General features: G+C 39.2%; 2 protein-coding genes across 3 annotated transcripts; both read left to right on the top strand.

The window, feature by feature from the left end:
* Positions 1 to 41: 41 nt before the first annotated feature.
* si:dkey-92f12.2 lies at positions 42 to 13,425 on the top strand. Of its 2 annotated transcripts, none has more exons than XM_026360163.1 (16): positions 42 to 337; positions 6,082 to 6,190; positions 6,406 to 6,521; positions 6,717 to 7,067; positions 7,158 to 7,217; positions 7,458 to 7,541; positions 8,017 to 8,165; positions 8,472 to 8,522; positions 8,707 to 8,745; positions 9,342 to 9,536; positions 9,629 to 9,763; positions 9,978 to 10,074; positions 10,166 to 10,281; positions 10,391 to 10,564; positions 10,889 to 10,978; positions 11,154 to 13,425. In XM_026360163.1, the coding sequence occupies exons 2-16, from the start codon at positions 6,084 to 6,086 to the stop codon at positions 11,268 to 11,270; spliced, it is 1,881 nt and encodes a 626-aa protein (XP_026215948.1). In that variant the 5' UTR covers positions 42 to 337; positions 6,082 to 6,083; the 3' UTR covers positions 11,271 to 13,425. The 2 variants fall into 2 exon arrangements, with proteins under 2 accessions (XP_026215948.1, XP_026215949.1); XM_026360164.1 differs by lacking the exon at positions 42 to 337 and adding an exon at positions 3,625 to 4,493.
* Positions 13,426 to 17,362: 3,937 nt separating this feature from the next.
* LOC113161810 (P2Y purinoceptor 1-like) lies at positions 17,363 to 18,528 on the top strand. Its single transcript, XM_026359616.1, has 2 exons — positions 17,363 to 17,701; positions 18,007 to 18,528. Exons 1-2 carry the CDS (start codon positions 17,363 to 17,365, stop codon positions 18,526 to 18,528), a joined length of 861 nt encoding a protein of 286 aa, XP_026215401.1.
* Positions 18,529 to 18,957: the final 429 nt, after the last annotated feature.

Raw genomic sequence — 18,957 nt, 5'->3', positions numbered from 1 at the left:
CCCTTATTTTGTAATCCAGTACCGGAAGTGGTCCTTGCTAGCTTAACGCAGCTACTGTCAACAACGAAACGTCGGAGCTGTCAGAGCAGCTACCGACCGTCTGTCTGAGCTCTCAGTTAAACCAGCCAGCTCCTCACTTCATCAGTAATTACCTCGCTGTTTTGGGACTGTGTTAGGGTTAGTTAAACCGAGTGGAGGTGTTTCTTTAAACAGAGCTTGGTGGTCGTGCAGGCTGCGACAGGAGATTCTCATCATTTCCTGACGGAGAATTTGACAGTTCGCAACCGCCCGGCGTGGTGTTTTTGTTCAACTGCGACAGACCACACAACATAACGAGGTGAGTTAAAAACACGGAGGAAACGAGTCCGGTTCGTGCTTATTAAAGCTCATTTATCGATAAACATAAAGAAAAACACTGACTTTTCGTGTCTCGGTGTTCAATGTGATGCTTTTGTCGGTTAATTGGCTGCTGCGTTCACAGGCAGCCTCTTAGCGTGTTACACAGAGCTAGCATAGTTTTATATTTACTTTGTTTAATTCACAGTTTTCAGGCTGCTTAAAATTTAAATGAATAAATACATCAATCGATGACTTAAACATTAACTGTATATGCACCGTGCTGGCGTATTTCTGTATAGTTTCAAAGCTGAGTTAACAAATTAAAGTTGATTAATAACTTTAGCTTAATGAGTAAACGTTAGCTAACCTAAACGCATAATGAGCTCGGCAAAACGTGTAGCTAGCTAATTCATGTAAACAAACACTATTTGCTGTTAAATTCCTTACAGGAGGAAAAGGAATTATTTTTCTGATTTAATTTCTTCCTTCTTTTAATGCATGCAGCACGTCTGTCTGTCATAAGCAAAATGAGACTGTGCTGTGTCATTAGGGTCTGGTGTGTTAACTGTGCATGATAAGCATTAAGGGCGTTTCTAGCATAGAAATGATGAGGAGCTAAGTCAGGGTTTCCGGGGGCTTGTCATTTTGTTTGAGGTATGTGTTAGTTATATAGTTTATAATCACAAAAACACGTTTATCATGCTGTTTAAAACTTGTGCGCTGCTCACATTTCTGCTGTGATAGTTATGATCATTATTATTATAGGTTATACAAAAGAATATGTGAGTTAAAAACTAAAAAACTAACTATTCAACTGTTTGTGGTCTCTTTTCCCACCAATCATCGTAGTACCCACCTGTTGTGCTGTGTCTTGTCAGTTTCAAGTGTTCCACCTATTTTTACTGCAACACATACGTGCAACTGCCTTTTATTCTTGTTTGTTTGTCTTATTTTTTAAGTATTATTACAAATTGCTGCAGTTAAAAATAAGATTTATGTGTAGAAGTGATAGAGGGCATTTGCCTGCCGGAGATTCTTTGGCAGGGATCGTCACACAGCTGAAGAACTCGGGCGACAAAGTACAGTTTCCTTACAGAGAGTCTCAGACTTTACCATATTCCCCAGTAGTACATAAAGCTGTACTGTCAGATGGCATACTATTAAAGGAGTAGAGAAATAAGTGGACAGAGTGAGAGAATGCAATGCGAGCATCTGGTTCACATTGGTTGAAACAGACCCTATTAGGTAGCTGCATATGCTTAAATGACTGTAGTTAGTATTTTACCCCCTCTGCTTTATAAAGGGCCTGAGTTCCTCGATCTAAAGCCAGTGCACACAGATGATGACTCATTTGCTCTCTATGTCTGAATCATATTTCAGTGGTGCTGTCCTAAAGTAATAGTTTGCCAGTTGGTTTTGGTTTGAAGACCGATTCTCTGCATTCCTTTATTTGCCTGCTTCTTCCCACAGTTTTCACTTTTTGTTTTCCCTGCAGCCATTTCCAGGCACTTTCTTTCTTCCTCGTTTTCTACATGTATTCACTCACAGAGAAAACCCAAACTTCTATGTTGGCTTTTTAAACCCATAAAAGTGTTTACCACTACCACTGTTTTGCCCCTTTGAGTTCACACTAACATTACACACACATTCCTTTGTTTCATGTTTTGTTCCCTTTGTAATTTTATCTCTTTGTCCACCTTTCAGTCTTTCATCTTTGTTGTGCTGCCTGCCTTTCTCCCCACTGTGCCAGTGCCTTTGTTCCAATCTGCTCTAGCTCATTCTTTATTTCCCCTCATTACTCACAGTTACTTGTATACTTCCATGTCATTTTTTCATCTTTGTCTGGACCCCGCCGGTGTCAGTGGTCAAGATGCTGGACCAGTTGCAGTGCCCCACCCTGTCCGGTCCTGTGTAAAACATGTAGCTTCTGATTCAGCTTAGATCACTGCTACTGACTTATTGGTCTCACACTAGGGATGAAACATTTATGATGAAAAACAATGTTTTTATTAAGTAATTTTAAGAATAAATTAACAAATTTTGGTGACTCCATCTTCCCCAATGTGAGGGTTCACTGCATTTACCATTAACTGCTATATGTCATTGTAAACTAGATGATCTTTGAACAACAAATTAACAAATGATCAACAGATAGAACTACAATCAAAATCACTGTTAGTTTTAGCCCTACAGTAGCTCACACATGCTAATACATAGCATACGTGTTCTTGATTGTGTTACTTTCCTTTTTTTTTTTTTTGTTTTTTACACTGCTGTCGAATCACCAGGCGTACATTAGCAGTTCTTATACTCCCAAAAGAATTTAGCTTCTATTTGTTGTATACAATGAGGCATTACACATAAATACTGTAGTTGAATGTTAGATACCAAAGGGACGACTGAGGCAGCTTGGTGCTGTTCATTAGACAGTTTCACTCTCGAGTTTTGCTTTTAATTCACTTCCTGTGGGCAAAACAGTAAAACTACCTCACACGCAAAGTTAGTGGCAGATGTGATGTGCTTCTTTTCTGTGGCTCCTCATCTGAATTGTAGCTGTAATTTCACATGATTTAAATACATTTTTGTTTGTTCTCCATACTGTGGATGAACAGCATCTTTTGTCCCTTTCTGCATGTGACTCCCACTGGACCTGAAACAGTATTTTCTCTGTGTACCGGGGATGTTCTCGTCTTTCTGAGATTTGCCTATTCATGAATTTGCAGACTGTGGAATAATACCTGATGGTCACATGGGGCCTAAAATGGTCTTTCAATCCGTTCCAAGGCAAAAACGCCTTTCCTGCCTTTTAGATTATCAACAGGCAAATGTAAGATATAGTTTGGTTTTAGATCAAGTGGATAGGATGTTTAGTCGGAAACAAATATTGATAGAGTCTTGATAAAGTAGTAGGATGCAATAAAGTATTCCTGCAGTATTTCAGTGCTTATATATGGAGAGGGTTAGTATGTTCAAAAGGGTAAAGTGCAGAACTAGTCTGCACTGAGCTGGCATTTAATGTGGAGAGAAGGATTTGAAGGAATTAAAGTGCAAACTGCTCCCTTCTCCACACTCTTAGCTAAAGCCTCTTGACATGCTAGGAAGAAAGTAATGCTATTGTAAGTGTGAATGAGGGTTGTTTGTTTGCTCATTTGTGAATTGACGCTGTTGTTGCTGTGGAATCAAAATATTGCTGCTGTTTGTTGGTTTACAAAATGGTTTCAAAGCACATTGCAATTGGAAGAAAATACATGTTCTCAGTTCTCTGAAATACTATTTTTAAAATGTGAGATATGTGGCTGATAATAGTTTTAAACATCTCACTCCTTACAGTTTGTTAGTGACATCCTCTTTGGTAATCTTTGTTTAACCACACTTGCTAAGAGTTAAAGATGTATTTTGTGAGCTTTTTGTGTCACCTAATTTAACACATTTAAGCAAGAATTTGTCAGAGGCTAATGTGCAAATTAAAAATGCAAGGAATTATTCTATATATACATACCTGTGGTTGGCCGGACAAGAAAGGTAAAGTCACAATAAAGACACATAATCCCATCTAGGACATGGGGACTTTGCTTTATGAAATGTATTCAGTGTACGGACAGGTGTTGAAGAAATGTTTGCAAGATGGTTTTGGAAAGTAGGACACAGAAAGTTTCACAATGACAGCGTGATATCCTAATTTTCAATAATGAGAAGAGGTCTGTTTGTTGGCTTTGGCAACCACACCAGTGGACTGTTTGTAGGCGTAGTCATGGGCGATGTTGCTGTTAATATCTGTTTACAGCATCAGCACAGTTTGTTGATGTTTTGACGTCTTCACTCTTTTGTCTCTCAGCCCTCCTCACTTACATTTATCTAACTTGACGCCCTTTGTGGGAGGGGACGTTTTTATGTATGTGCACGCGAGCTTTCACCCTGACTTCCTGTCTCTGTTGGTTACAAACAGCCACAGCTTCCCTGTCATCTTTTGCCGCTCTTTTCAGCAGAACGACTTAGTCCTTTGCTGCAGTCCTGCCCCTGGCTAGCAAAATCAGAAAGCTAATTCAAACTTTAACTAGGATACTTCTTGTGAGAGCTTAGTGTCTTTTAAAGAGGCTCAGGATATACTGTGACATTATTGGGAAGTTACAAGACTGGATTACAAACTTCTGAAGGTTAGTGGATTTTTATGACTTGGGGTGGAGTCTTGCAGAGGTGGTTGTCACTGTGCATTGTATGTACTAATCATTTATTACTTTGAAAAACTACAATTTTACTTAAATGGCTAATTTGTCTGGTAACTTGGTTATTATTTTGCTGCGTCATAAGGAGGACTGAAGCTGAATTTCATCCTCATGAGTCTATTTGTGCACCCTGATGTCACTAGGTTACAATATGCACACATGGTTGTAGATGCAGTTTAGTTAAGATTGTTAATTATTATTAAAATTGTATAATGAAAAACATCTATCATAAGAATACATGCAGGCAAATGGCAGTTACATTTGCTGCATTTGTGGCATGTTTTATTGACAGTCTGATGAATGAATGAAAATACACAGCGTTTTACAGTTATTTTATAAACACTAATGTTGATAGATCTTTTACAAATTTAGAATTATTCCTTCATAGATTTTAGGGTTTGCTTCAATTAATCTGCATAAACAAACAGGGTTAAGACAGAGGAATTAGCTGGACAAGTAGTTAATCTTGTGAGCTGTGTTTTATGCTGATTATGTGTGCTTTAATAACACACTGACCAGTGATATTTAAGGTGTTGCATTATCTATGAGATGTGATTTCTGTGGGTTAACCTGGAGGTTGAGTTTTAAACATGATTAGAAGGTAAAGCAGATGAAGTCACATTGTGCTTTTTATTCTGGTCATCAATATCACCTGCTGCTCAACTAATGCATTCTCAGGTTTCTTCATTTGAAGGATGGTATGTCAGTTAATGTATGAAGGATTTCCATAATCCTCTGCAGTACTGACTTATGACTGACTTTAGTATATGTCTTTGTTATGGAAGTTGGACGTTATTTGTGTCTTTATTCAGACCTCCTGTAGATTAGCTGGATTACAGGCAGCCAAGATTAACCAAGCGAGCATCTGTTACAGAGTCTCTGCAACGATTACTCCTGTCTACTACTGTCACTAATAGTAACGTATGTTTGAGTATGTTTTACTAGCACTGGTAATGAATTCAGCCTACTCCTGTAACTACTACGGGTGTATAGGAAAACCAGGTCATTGCAACAGAGAGCAGATGTAGTAAAATAGCTTGATGTTCTTGTTCTTGCTGATGTTATAATCTTAACCACTGATAATACTTGTGTTTCAGTGACATAAGCTGCTGCTACTGTTCTTTGTACTATGCAAGAAAGGTCTCATTACACATTTCATGTTTATTATATTTTGTCTCCTGCAACTGGCATACGGGAAAAGTTATTATTTATAGTTATTAGTTATTATTTTATTATGTTTCGCAGACCAAATGAGACTGACAAAGAGGCTGATTGAGAGAAAGACGGTACTGGTGACACTAGCCTCTGCTAACATCAAAAGAAATTATTTATATATTATATTTATTATTATATTATATTTATTTTATTTTTAGGAAAACAGTAATACCTATCCACAGAATTGAATGTATCCCGTATCTTCTGCTATGTACTGATGAGATGTTTCGTACAAATTAAGGAGTTTTGCAAAATATTTATAAATTATGTTGTTTTTTTTTTCCTCTCTCTCTGTGTCCTGCAGTCATGTCTCGTAGGAGTTCTCGCCTGGTGTCTGGCGGCTACTACAATTCAGATGAAGAATCTGACTCCAGTAGTGTGACAAACATATCCTACCGTGAAAATCCTGTCAAGTATGTTACTGTGTGTGTGTGTGTGTGTGTGTGTGTGTGTGTGTGTGTGTGTGTGTGTGTGTGTGTGTGTGTGTGTGTGTGTGTGTGTGTGTGTGTGTGTGTGTGCGCGCGCGCTCATGTGTCAGCTCTGCAACTATTATTTCCTAACTGTAACGTTAAGCAATCGTTGTCCTGTCTCTAACCTCAGCGTCTGTGTGTGTGTCCTATTTCTTTAGGGTTTTCAAGAAGAAGGCAGGTATCCGCAAAGCTGGCGGCCGTACCTCCAGTAGAGCCAACAGCAATACTAGTTTATCCAGCCCAGAGTCGCCTGTCGCTGCTGGCCCGTCTGATGGTAAGAAAAACGAAACATCCCATTTGCTTAGGAATGACAATGACAGTTAGTATTTGTTTAATGATACAACATTGGAATACACGTACAGCAGAAAGCTTATAGCAGGTGCTTTTAGGAAAGTGGTCGTTGAGTGCAGCATTTGTAAAAGAACCAATGTATTCAGAGATAACTGTTCCCTTTGATTGTTCCTCTCAGGCCTGACTCCTTCTCCATCAAGCAGCCAGACACAGTCAGTTATGAGGACTGTTCCCTACGTCTCCACCACAGCCACCCCTCGGCCTGCCCTGACCCCATCATCAGGTCGGAGTCAAGCCCCCTCGTGCTGCCCCGCAGTACCGCCAGAGAAGTACACCCATCCTGCGCTCTACAACACCAGCAGGCCAGGATTACACCTCCGGCCGGACCACAAAGAGCTGAGTCAGAGTGGTGTAGATAGCTCAGGGTACTCATCTTCTGAAGGCACTTACAGGAAGCCCACACCCGCCACCAGCAGTACCAGCACAGGATACAAAAGCGCAATCAACAGTGCCTTCTTTAGACTGATGGGTGGGTGCTGTAGTGTATAATGTGTGTACTGGGTGTGTGTGTCTTTGCATGCCAATAAATCAGTGTTATTGTTTCCTATTTTTTGTACAGACTCAGCCTCATCGATGGCCACTGCAGCACAGTCAAAAATAATGCACCTAAGAACTTTAGGTATGGTCTTGTTTTATGTGTTTTAATTCATTTTGTCTCCATGTAAACTTGCATGTGTAAATGTATGTACAGTATGTTCATATACTTAAATGTAAAGTGGATTTCACATTCTTCTTTGTCCACATATATCCTGCTGTCATAAGCCCATACAGCTGTGTTTTCACAATCATTGCATGTGGTTAGGCTCAGGCTTATATGGCTTAAAATCCCTGCAAATGAACTTCCATTCTCCTCCTGCAGCAAATACATCACTCAGCCATCGTATGAAGAAGGCTATTGGACTGCTTTTCCTCCTTCTCCTCCTCCTCCTCCTCATACTTTTGTGTAAGTGACACATTTAACATGAGTGTTTGGATATGATGTGCCTTTAAAGTCATATGTTTACTTGTCAGAAAGAGACAAATTGAATGTTATAGCTCTGAAGAACTGACTGACCTGACTGTGTTTGATTTTACATTCACAAACATGAGAATGTTTCTTCAGTTTTGATGATTGCACTCTTGTGTAGTTATAAAATAAATCATGATCTATACCTGCTTTCCTGACATCAGTTTAGATTTGTGATTACCTCCAGGAAATTAGTGAACAGGTGGAAAGGTCTGTCATACAGTGTGTGTATGATTTGCACTGGAGCACTGCTAGGTCTCTGCGTTCAGTTATTCCTCACACACCTCCACCTCAGTTTGACTGAATGAGTCATAGCACAACCCTACATGTTATAGAGATACATGGAGTGAGGTGATGTTTGCTTCATGTAGACTGTCTGTTCTTAAGGAACTAACGCTCCTGTTTCCTACAGGCATTTGGTTCATCCTCCCTTTTTTGACCTCTCTCATCTCCCGCATGACTGTAACAAAGACCCTGTCACAGCCAAAACCCAAGGGTGAACCTGTTATCCTTGCCACTCCTCCACCTCAACCCAGCACCATGCAATCTACACCTGTGGTGGTAGGGCTCAGTTGCAGATCGTTTGCATCTCACTGGTTATGTTTGAATGGTTTATATTAATTGGCACTGGATATTTTAAAAGTTCACAGACACACTAGGATTAGATAAATGTCACTATTAAGAAAGCCACTTATTATATACACTGTAAAAAACACTAAAGAAAAGGAAAAATACACTGTATCACCAAATAATAATTAGAATATTAATGATCCTTCCTTCTAATAAACAGCTGTTTATTTGTTGTTTGCTTACATGTAATGTTTTTTATGTTTATGTAGTTTTATGACTCCTTTTTTTTCCCTGCAGGATCCAGCTGTTGTGTCTGCTGCTGTTGAAGCAAAAATGCAACTTCTTTTGGTAAGAAACAGCAAACAGACATCTGCAGTTTTTGCAAGTAAATTGTATTTTAGCTTTCCCAAATTCACCAAAACATTCTTAACAATCAGTTTAATAGTAAAACAAAATGGCATGGTCAAGGGTCATATGTTGCTCTTTGTGACATGTTTGCAAGTATAACATGTATTTGTGTGTTTGGTTGCAGGTAGAGCTGCAGCTGAAACAAGAACAGCTTCTCTCTCAGGTAGGAGAATCTCTCTGTCTCTCTCTGTATGTTGTTGTCTGTGTCCTCTCTTGTTTCTGCTCTGTAGAAGTTAACAACAGTTTGTGGCTGTGGAAGCCAGAATACTGCAGGATGATAAATTAGCTGGGTTTTAATATCTAGTGGCAGTGATAGAGAAACATTTCGGATGAGCTGTACTTGTGCAAACTATGTCCACAACTAAACACAGTTATTTATTTCAAGATACCAGATTTAATTAGTTATTTACATAGATTTAATTTCCTTGTAAATATTTCAATTTGAGCTAAATAAAGCTAATTTCAAAGGTAATTTTAAACTATCCCTAACCACTGTTAATTACCTGGATCAGGTGTGTTCAGCCAGTCAGAAGCTATAAGTGCAGGAATGGTTGTAAAAATAAAAGCAGGACAGTGGCCCTTTAGGGGCAGGATATACAGTATCTGAATATATCATTTAATAAGAAGGAGTCTACATCGGATTTAGGTTCTTGTTGAGATACTAGTTAATAAAATGGCAAACATGTAATGTCAATGCGTGGATAACTTTTCCCTGTAATTTCCCACCTACCTTGATACAGCTACATGTTTCTCTCTTAGATGAAGGAGCGAATACAGCTGGACATGCAGAATATGAAAGCAAAGCTAGAGGCTGTGAACTCTGACAGTCGTCTGCGTCTGGAGCAGGAGGTGTCTGGGTTGGACAGGAAGATGATGGAGTACCAGACAGAGAGCCACACTGGTCAGTCTAGCCTCAGCCTTAGGATCCAAGCTTTGGAGGCCCAGAATGCCAAGGTAACATCCGTAATACAACTATCATAGATCTCTTGTTTGTGTTGTCTTCCAGCTTGACCTGTTTTCTGTGCATCACTTCCTGTCTTTCATAGCTGTCGCAGGAGTTGTTGTCCATTCAGCTGATGCCTCCTCCAGCCCCCCATCCTGAAACCAGTGCCATCTTACACAGTCATCTCACTCCAGAGCTCCAACAGGCCATGGAGAAGTGGTTCACAGACCGCATCAAGGTAAGTAGAGGTATTGAGACAATGTTTAATGAACGCCTACTGACATGACATCACATTAAAGTCTGTTATTTTGAGGCTTCATGTTGTGTGTTGTATGTGGTGTCCATTACTTTTTTTATTAGATTTCTGAATGATGTTTGATATGCGATGTAACTTCAATTTAATGTGTATGTCAGCACTCATGAGGTCTATAATATGTGTGAATGTAAATCAGGAGCATGATGCAATCAGGCTCGCAGACAAAGGAGGCTGCTCAGACTGTGGACGTCCTATGGCTGACAAAATGGCCGACTTTGCCCTGGAGACTCAAGGTCAGAAACATGTCAAGGACGTTCACTGTGCTTTAGCTAACAGTACTGCATAACAGGTTTAATTTAACAGGTTTACTGCATCTGTGTTTAGGTGCCAGTGTGATCAGCACCAGATGTTCTGAGACGTATCGTATTCGTTCAGCGTGTGTGACCCTTTTTGGTTTCCCCCTCTGGTACCCATCTGAAAGCCCACGCACTGTTATTCAGGTATAATGATAATCCTCCTGTGTTCTTTTCCCTGAAAACCCCTGTCTTTTCTGATCATCTATTCCTTTGTTCTTCATAGATTTAACACTTGTCCATCCCTCCTCCCCAGGGTTACCCAGTGCTGCTCCCAGGGAAATGTTGGGCGTTTCATGGTGTCCAGGGGATTCTTGTCATCTCTCTCTCTCATCCTGTAAGGATAACTCATGTGACGCTGGATCACCTGCCGCGGTACAACTCCCCCACTGGCCGCATTGACTCTGCACCAAAAGACTTTGAAGTCTATGTGAGTTTTCCCAGTACGGATATGCAGTGTTGCATTTTATATCTGCTTTTTTAATCATAGTCTTGAATAAATTGCCTCTTTCATTTGGCTCCAGAAGAAAAAGGTGTTACTGACAAAAACTGTCCAGTCTAATTAGACCGTGTTTAATTTACAGATACATTGAAAATGTGGTATAATGGTGCAGAGCTGCTTAGTACTACTGTCTGATGTCATGAACTATTGGATGTGAAGTTATAAATAAAAAGACACTACAGGAGCAGTAAAAAGGTGGGGACACCCTTTCCTATTCAGATTCTAAATATGTTGTACTATGTCTTTTCGTAGGGCATGAAAAATGACACAGAAGAAGGAACACTACTCGGGACGTTCACTTACGATGAGAATGCGGAGTCAACACAGACCTTTCAGTTGCCTGTAAGTTCAAACTAAATCCAAATAGACAGACGCCATGATATTCACAGAGAGGCTGGACATGTTACAACTGCTTTCTGTTATGTTTAACGTATGTGAGGTCTTGAATGTCACCATGCACTCATTTCTCTCTGTCTGTTCTTTTCTTTCCTCTTGTGCCACCATCCCCAACATGCAGAGTCCTAGTGATGAGGTTTATCGATATGTGGAGCTTCGTGTCCTCAGTAACTGGGGTCATGTTGAATATACGTGTCTTTACCGCTTTCGGGTACACGGGAAGATCGCCTCAACATGAGATTCACTGAATGTGGCATGACGTTTCATTCCAGTGGACAACAAAGTACATTTGCAACAAACTCTTTTTAAAGAATTAAAATTCTCTGTGGTGGTCCGATGGGTCTTCAGGGCCAGTGTTACTCCTGTTGGTCCTCTATTTTTGCTTGGACTGCTTATTATTACAGTGACATTAATGTGCACATTTTAAAGTGCATGTTGGGCTTTGAATAGATGTAAAGAATTTAGTGTAAAAACATGGTTTTGAGAACCAAAAGTCTATCTAGCGAAACCATTTGAGAGCATCAAAGCATCAAATATTATACTATTTATACCACGAGCGTGCCAAAAATAATTTTTTTTGTTACTATTTATCAGGTATTTCCTGCTTCACAGCGCAGTTTACAATACTACGTGGAATATGCCCTTTAAATTTGTATTTCTTTTACCATTTTACCACTGCGCTGCTGCACTGGAGTGATGTTAAATTAACCTTTACAACCGAGATTTTCACAAATGGGATGAGATACGGCAAAGTCTTCGTGCCACAACACATAAAATGATGAGGTGACATTATTGAAGTTAAAGAAGCTTATTTCTAACATGCTTTGTCCATTTCTGGGCACTAAATTAATTTAACTATGTAATAGTTACTGAAGAAGCTACTTGGATGAGTAGTGAAGCATTTCAACCTAACAAGAAGGAAGTCCAGTTGTCATGACTCAACTTCCAGTCAACTATTTAATGTCTTTTACTTTTACTTTTAAAGATCTAGTTTAGTTTTTTCTATAAGGCATGTAGCAGTTGCACGCTGTTGCTGACAGGACACTTTTCTGATTTTTTGTTGTTGCTCATGTTCTGACTGATGCGATGTACCAAAGGAAAATAGGTACAAACTTTACAAAAGGCAGCAGTGAATGTTTTAAATCAGTATTGTTTGTTATTAAGTTACATTTGAGTATTTCTACAAAAGGTAGCATACGCAGCTTTGTAAAAAAAAAAAGCACATTAAAACTCCGTTTGGATTTAATTTCCTGTACTTGAACACTTGAAAAACGTATTTTTCTAAGCTCTTCGAAAGGCATCATGTCCACTCTATGACATCTGTTTATACTTCATAGATAACACTTCCACATTGGATGAGCTACACAATCAGGAAATTATTGTATTTATTAATATGTAAAGTGAGAATATTCATTTATGTATTCATGTATCATGTCTGTGTTACAGGATCCGTTTGACAGTACTTTCCAATATAATAGATGTAAAAAATCAATAAAGTTTACAGTTCAGAATCTCTAATATATAAGACTACCTTTTAATACAAATATTGATTGGACTGATTATTCTTGAGTTTTTAGACGGACGCTGGTAGAGAAAATATTAGACGCTTGTTTCTGTTATGAAGTGCACTAGAGGTGATTGCAGGTAAAATCTGTCATTTCCACAGCTAAGATACAGTTAGTTTTATTATGGGTTATACAAATCCTCAGATGACTATTTTATCAATAGTCGGCAAATAGTTATCAATAGTCGGCAAAAATATTTTTAATATAATTCGTGTTTGGTTGGTTGTTGGTTAAGTATATTTAAAATTGTTGTACTGCATACATGTACTTTAAACTGATTGTAGCTCATAAAATGATGTTACAGTTTCTATTTGCAGTTATTCCTTAAATATATTCAGTTTGTATGATCAAGAATTATGATTTTCAGTCATTACAAAATGTATTTTATTTATTGCACTGAGTTGATTCGTGATTGAAGTCTGAGATGCAGATCATGTCATTATGTATAATGTGTCCTAGATTTGAAAAGGAAAAAAAGAGGTGAAACATTTGTTGTCATATCTGAAAGCTGTTGAACAGCCTGTACAGTCCTAATGCCAGTATCTTTGTATGTGTCTGTGTGTAAAGCCATATGAACAACATCCAGCCCAGTGCCGAAGTTCATTATTGAAGTAGGTTAATCGTCTCCATACACACTGTTGAATTGTTCACAGTAATCTAGGAAGTCTTGTTATCATAGCTGACCATCGTTTTATCTTTTAATGTAACAGTTTAATTTGTCAGATACAGCTTTAAGGGTTGTCCAGAGTATTTGACTTTGAATACCTATGTAAGCCAAACAGGGATGTATGTCTGATTTATTCAATAAAACACTGTAGACCGCTGAAAGCATGCTTATTATACATTATTGTTTATGAACACAATACAAACTTTCTAATGCATTTCTATATACATGTGCTTGTTCTAAGTCTACATTCACTGTCGAAAAGTTTCTTACTTTTATGCTGATAAATTCTGTTCTATATTTAAAGCTAAAATATGCAACTTAAACTAGTGCTAGCATGAGACTGTTTTACCACATTTACCCATCATCCTAACTACAGTCAAGTTATTCCCTCACATCTGACTGTGCTCCCTAAGGTCAGGCTGCTCTAAACTGTTGCCACAGTTTTTGTCTCGGCACTAAGGGATTGGAAACATCCAATCTTGGGAAGCTGCTTGGTCCTCACAAGATAACACATAGGCTGAACAAAACTGCTCATGGAGAGAGCTGTGTAGCTCACAGAGGTGAGGGGAGAGAACATAGGGAAATGATGGGGATCCAAATTCTTCAGTGCGTACTCGAGTAGTGGGGGAAGGTAGTGGCCAATGACTAGCACAAATGACGTCAGCACTATCCTAAAAGCTCGACGTTTCACTGGATGGACCTCTTTCCTGCTGGGCCCTGTCTGGCGAAGGGACTTAAGCATCAAGATGTTGCAGACTGAAATGATCATTATGGCACCACACAGGAACACAGCTATTATGTTCCACTTGACTGGTAGAGAGACATTAAGCAAACAGCAATAACCAGCTGTCATGGTGGTCACCACTGAGCACACTGACAGCCTCAGCTTGGGGCCCTTGAGCCGGCGGAAGACCAGCGGATGGCACACAGCCATGTAGCTGTCAAAACCCAATATGCAGAGCAACATCGGACCTCCTGCTTGGTTCAAACTCCAAGATACAAAGTTAGCAGCATCCACTGTTTGAAGGTGCAGGAGCATGGTGTATTCGACAGCAACCATGAGACAAAACAGGAAGTCAAATACAGCCAGGTTGAGTGTGAAGATCTCAGAGGTGGAGCAGATACCACGTTTGCCCAGCAAGAGACGTAAGACCAGAGCATTAGTTGGCAGGCCCATTGGTGGCACAATCGCTGCTGAGGGCAGAAAGTACCAGGCTAGCTCCAGAGAAAGATCTCTCATGCTGTGGTTGATGGTTCCATTACCTTTACAGATTTCCATCACAGCAGCCGGGTCGAGGTTGAGGTGCAGTTTGTGTTGTGTTCCTGAGCAGAATTAAAAGAAAGTTTGACGAAAACCCCACTACTAAGTATTGTTTTATTAAACTTGAAATAAATGATGTTTTGCCCAGTTGAAACTCATTCATATTCATTAATTTATGTTTGTTAATTTCTTTTTATTTGCTTATTAACTCATTTACTGACTGATTTATATTATTGTTCTATCTATTTTGTAATACATGTTATAAATATCTTTATCCTACTTGCAACTACCTCTAAATAATAAACAACCTGGTGTAGGGCTGTACCTGGTCAGGCTTGACTGCATTTACTCTATTGTTTCCAGCCACAGATTTGAAAAATAGCCTCACCAGTCTCTACAAACTTCACATCTTGACTTTACATATTCCATTTATCTTTGCCAGGTGTTCTGCATCTCTTGTACACATAATGCAAATTCACTGTAATGGCACAAATTCACATGCATTTCACTGCAGCCGGAGCAATTGAGGACTTAACCATCAACCTCGAAGTCACAGGAAATTTAGCCCACTGTAACAATATTACTTCTGTAAAATCGGCCTGTACATTTTTTTCTTAAATATCTTATATTACAGCATACTGCCTAACTACCTAGTATCATCAATGAAGGTCTAGGAGGGTGCCAATCATACATTTATTATTAATAATAATAATAATAATAACTAAATGTATATATATTTAAATGCAAACAAAGTCATGTAGGTGGCAAAAAGCAAATATGATAATTACTTCAATTAAAGACATTTCTAAAGAAACCGTTATGCATGTGATTACAGCTTGTTAATAATTTAAGATGCTAGGCTAAGCAGCAGCAGGTGCAGGTGTTTACAGTGTTATCAGAATGGATGTGCAGTTCTACTTTGTTAGTTACTAGTGGGTATTACTTATGTTTTAAGTCACCAAACTTGGCCCAGATATGATCGTAGATAACTGGCTCTTGTGAAAAGTCACATGCATTTCTGAATCACATGGAAAAATTCTTATACATGAAGACATTCACACTCACTGTACCTTTTAGAAATCACAATGTTGTTCACCAGGAGTCCCAGAATTCTCGCAGAGATGGATGACGGCCACAAATAACCAGCTGGTAGAAACCAGGCTCTTCATGGAGAGTTATTTCCTACATTTGAATAACCACAGTCAAAACTGGCACATGATAGGCTGTGTGGAATATCTGGGGATAAATACATGTAATCACAATGTATTATAGAAATCATAAGGACATAAGGACAGTATCGTCTGCGTATGTGTCATCAAATTGGACTGGAGTTGTGGATTTAAGCTGCATCATTAAATCCTGTCCAGTACTTTAACAAACAGTATAGTCTTTTAAATAACCAACTTAACCTCAATTTACATACAGTTTGTACATCATCATTGTAGCCTTTCTACTAATTGATTTGCCTGTTACATTCTGTTTAAATGAATGTACCATGTCATCTGTAATTGTCACATTAGAACAGTGATTCCTTGGATGCCACAGAGAAAAGTGTGAATAACTTATCCTTCTATAACTATTTGAGTAAGAAGACAGTTAAATACAGCAGGTTTATACGTTGTATATACATTTTACCTTCTCTTACATAACTGTAACATGACCTGACAAAGCATCAACTCGTGTCATTAGCCTGTTTTATTGAATGCTAAGCACTTTCCTTATCATATTTTTCTTTATGCAATGTTTACTACTACCACATCTAAAGATATTAAATATTAAAGTTATCATAACAACATTCTTTAACATTTCTTGTTGTGCCGTTCTAGGGTTGCGCAACTTGCAAAAGACGTGAGGTTGGCGAATGGTCAGAACCAAAGCACTTGTATTGGTTGTTTAAGCTGATGATCTCATCGAGTTTCTCCAGAGCCACAAGACATTTTGCAATTGTTGTTACACGCTAAACTAGCATTGCAAGTGACAACGGAGTGTTGGTTGTGTCATGATAAACGTTGCAGCACAGCACGGTTTATGTAAGTGGGTATTTGTAATGTCTTGGCAAGCTTGTATTCCCAATAGAATGTTCTTTCTTAACACTTAATAGTCTGGGCACATTGGTAACATCTTGCATTAGATTTCTCACTTATGCTTACCTTGCATCACCTGTTTACTTAAACGTGTACAATTGCATCAGTGAGATGAATCGGCTGCAGTGCTACTATAGATAAAGGACTCATTGGAACAGACCTGAGATCAGCTAAAAATGAAAATAAAAAACAAAACAAAAACACACACGCACACAAAAACAACCTTAGGCCATGTTTGAGGAATCTGTAACACTGATGTTTTTATAATGCAACAACTTGGACTATTGCTTTGTGCATATGGACATATTGTATCATTGCATAACAGATATTGTATGTTCTGCACAACATAAACAATCTCTTTGTACGTATCTACAGTGTCCAGTCGTTAAAAACGTCAGAGCAACTCTACTTTGCATTACCACCCAATCACAGTTTGGCGTTGACACTACATTGAGGAGGGCTAGGTGGTGTTCCTCTATTGTAGCTTTACTCTCTGCAGAGCTTGTTTATAAGACCCTGGCCCTGAAGATCTGATGCTGAATGCAGGAAAGTTCTACAGGTGGTGAAAAAAAACGAGGATTGCAGGAAACTGAACCTTGTTGAGGTAATTTTCAAATTAATGTAGATTATTATGTTAATAATCTACAAGCTAATTATTTTTATATCACAAGTAAAGAAATAATCATTAGCTTTGCTTTCTTTCCAATAGCTGTCCAGCTTCTTCTTCCAACTTCCTCACCCGCCACTGACCTCATGAACTGCACCCCCGGTGAACCATGTGGACGGCGACCATGGTACGAGTTCCCCGAGTGTGCTGTGGCCCCTTACGCCTTTGTTTTCTACTATGTGGTCAAGGTGTTAAATCTGGCAGTGGGGACACCCTGTAATGTCCTTGTCATGTGGCAAATTGCCACCAAGAAGACTGACACGTCCACCTCTGACATCTTCATTTTTAACCTGGCCCTCCTGGATGCTTACTTCTGCGTGATGACGCCCGTGGAAATGGTGAACCGAATACTGCTGGATGACAGTCGCATTTGGTACTTTCAGAGGTTTGCATATGGCATCAAGGACGTAGCACCACTGTTTTTGGTGAGTTTTAGCTGTACACCCGAGCAGTAGTAAATGATGGGACAAGTCTCTGCATCTGAATATAATTATATGTGTATATGTGTATAGTGTAACTGTAACTGTGTATTTGTAATTCAGAGGGGTGTCTTTTTTCTTTTACTCTAACGTAAACACCACGGCTTCAATTCAAATCTGGGAGTGAGTGTCTGGCACGTACATGTGGAGCATTTGTTGATGAGTTTCATGTGTTGAACTTCTAGTCCAGTAATTTTGCCCCTTTTAGTCAAGCTCTACTTCATGATTCCTCCTCTTGTCTGCTGTTCCAGATGTGTATCTGTCTCGACCGCTATGTGGCTGTGGTCCACCCAGTCCTGTTCACTGGTATCCGCGACAACAAGATCCGCATTGGCATTTCTATAGTGGTCTGGGGTCTCATTGTGGCTCATGGTCTCACCAAGAGCGTCCTGGGAGTCATGAGTGTCAATGAGGTCTTCAGCGGTGTGACACTCTTTGCCTTTATTGTCATGGTCTTCTGTAACATCGCCATCATCTGGGTCCTCCGTCGCTCTGTGGCAGGAAAGGAGGTGATGCACCCAGTGAAGAAGAAGGCCTTTAGGATGGTTCTGATCATCCTGGCCATTATCGTAGCCAGCTACCTGCCTGTGGCTCTCATGCCTTTCGTGTCGTACTACTCATTTGTGGTGTTCCAGTGTCAGATCGCCATTAGTGTGTTCTCCATCATGGACCTGAGCTGCAGCATAGAGCCTCTTCTCTACATCACAAAAATGGACCATGTGAGTGGCAGCTGCTGTGGGAGGAGTTTTTCTAAGATGCCGCATGATGTTTAAGTGTAATCAACAGTTATGTTAATAATGTATGTGAACACAGCATGTTGAATTTGCTTTTATGTAAAATATAAAACAAAGTTTTAAAAAAGCCACAATGCAGGGTAACTCGATAAATAGCAACAAAAATGTATCAAATGAAAGCTAGCTAGCTGATGAGACACATCACACAAACCTCTTGACCAGGAAAATAATTCACTGTATCACTATAAAACAGTGATACATTTAATCACTGTAGACTATAGTCATAGTTTTGATGTATTGTATTATATATTTCCCTTCTGTTAATTTGCCTAAACAGGATTTGCTGCATCTGATCTCTAGGATTTTTTCAAAAATGCTTTTAATAAATGCACTTCAACCTTACTGCAAGTTTGTTGATTGGTCTTGAAAAATAACCCCTGGTCTCATGCATGAAGGGCGGTGAGCTTA

Source organism: Anabas testudineus, chromosome 1, assembly GCF_900324465.2.
Source record: "Anabas testudineus chromosome 1, fAnaTes1.2, whole genome shotgun sequence".
In the NCBI taxonomy this organism is placed as follows: domain Eukaryota; kingdom Metazoa; phylum Chordata; class Actinopteri; order Anabantiformes; family Anabantidae; genus Anabas; species Anabas testudineus.
The sequence above is the reverse complement of the archived record's forward strand: the minus strand, read 5'-3'. Positions and strand labels throughout refer to the sequence as shown.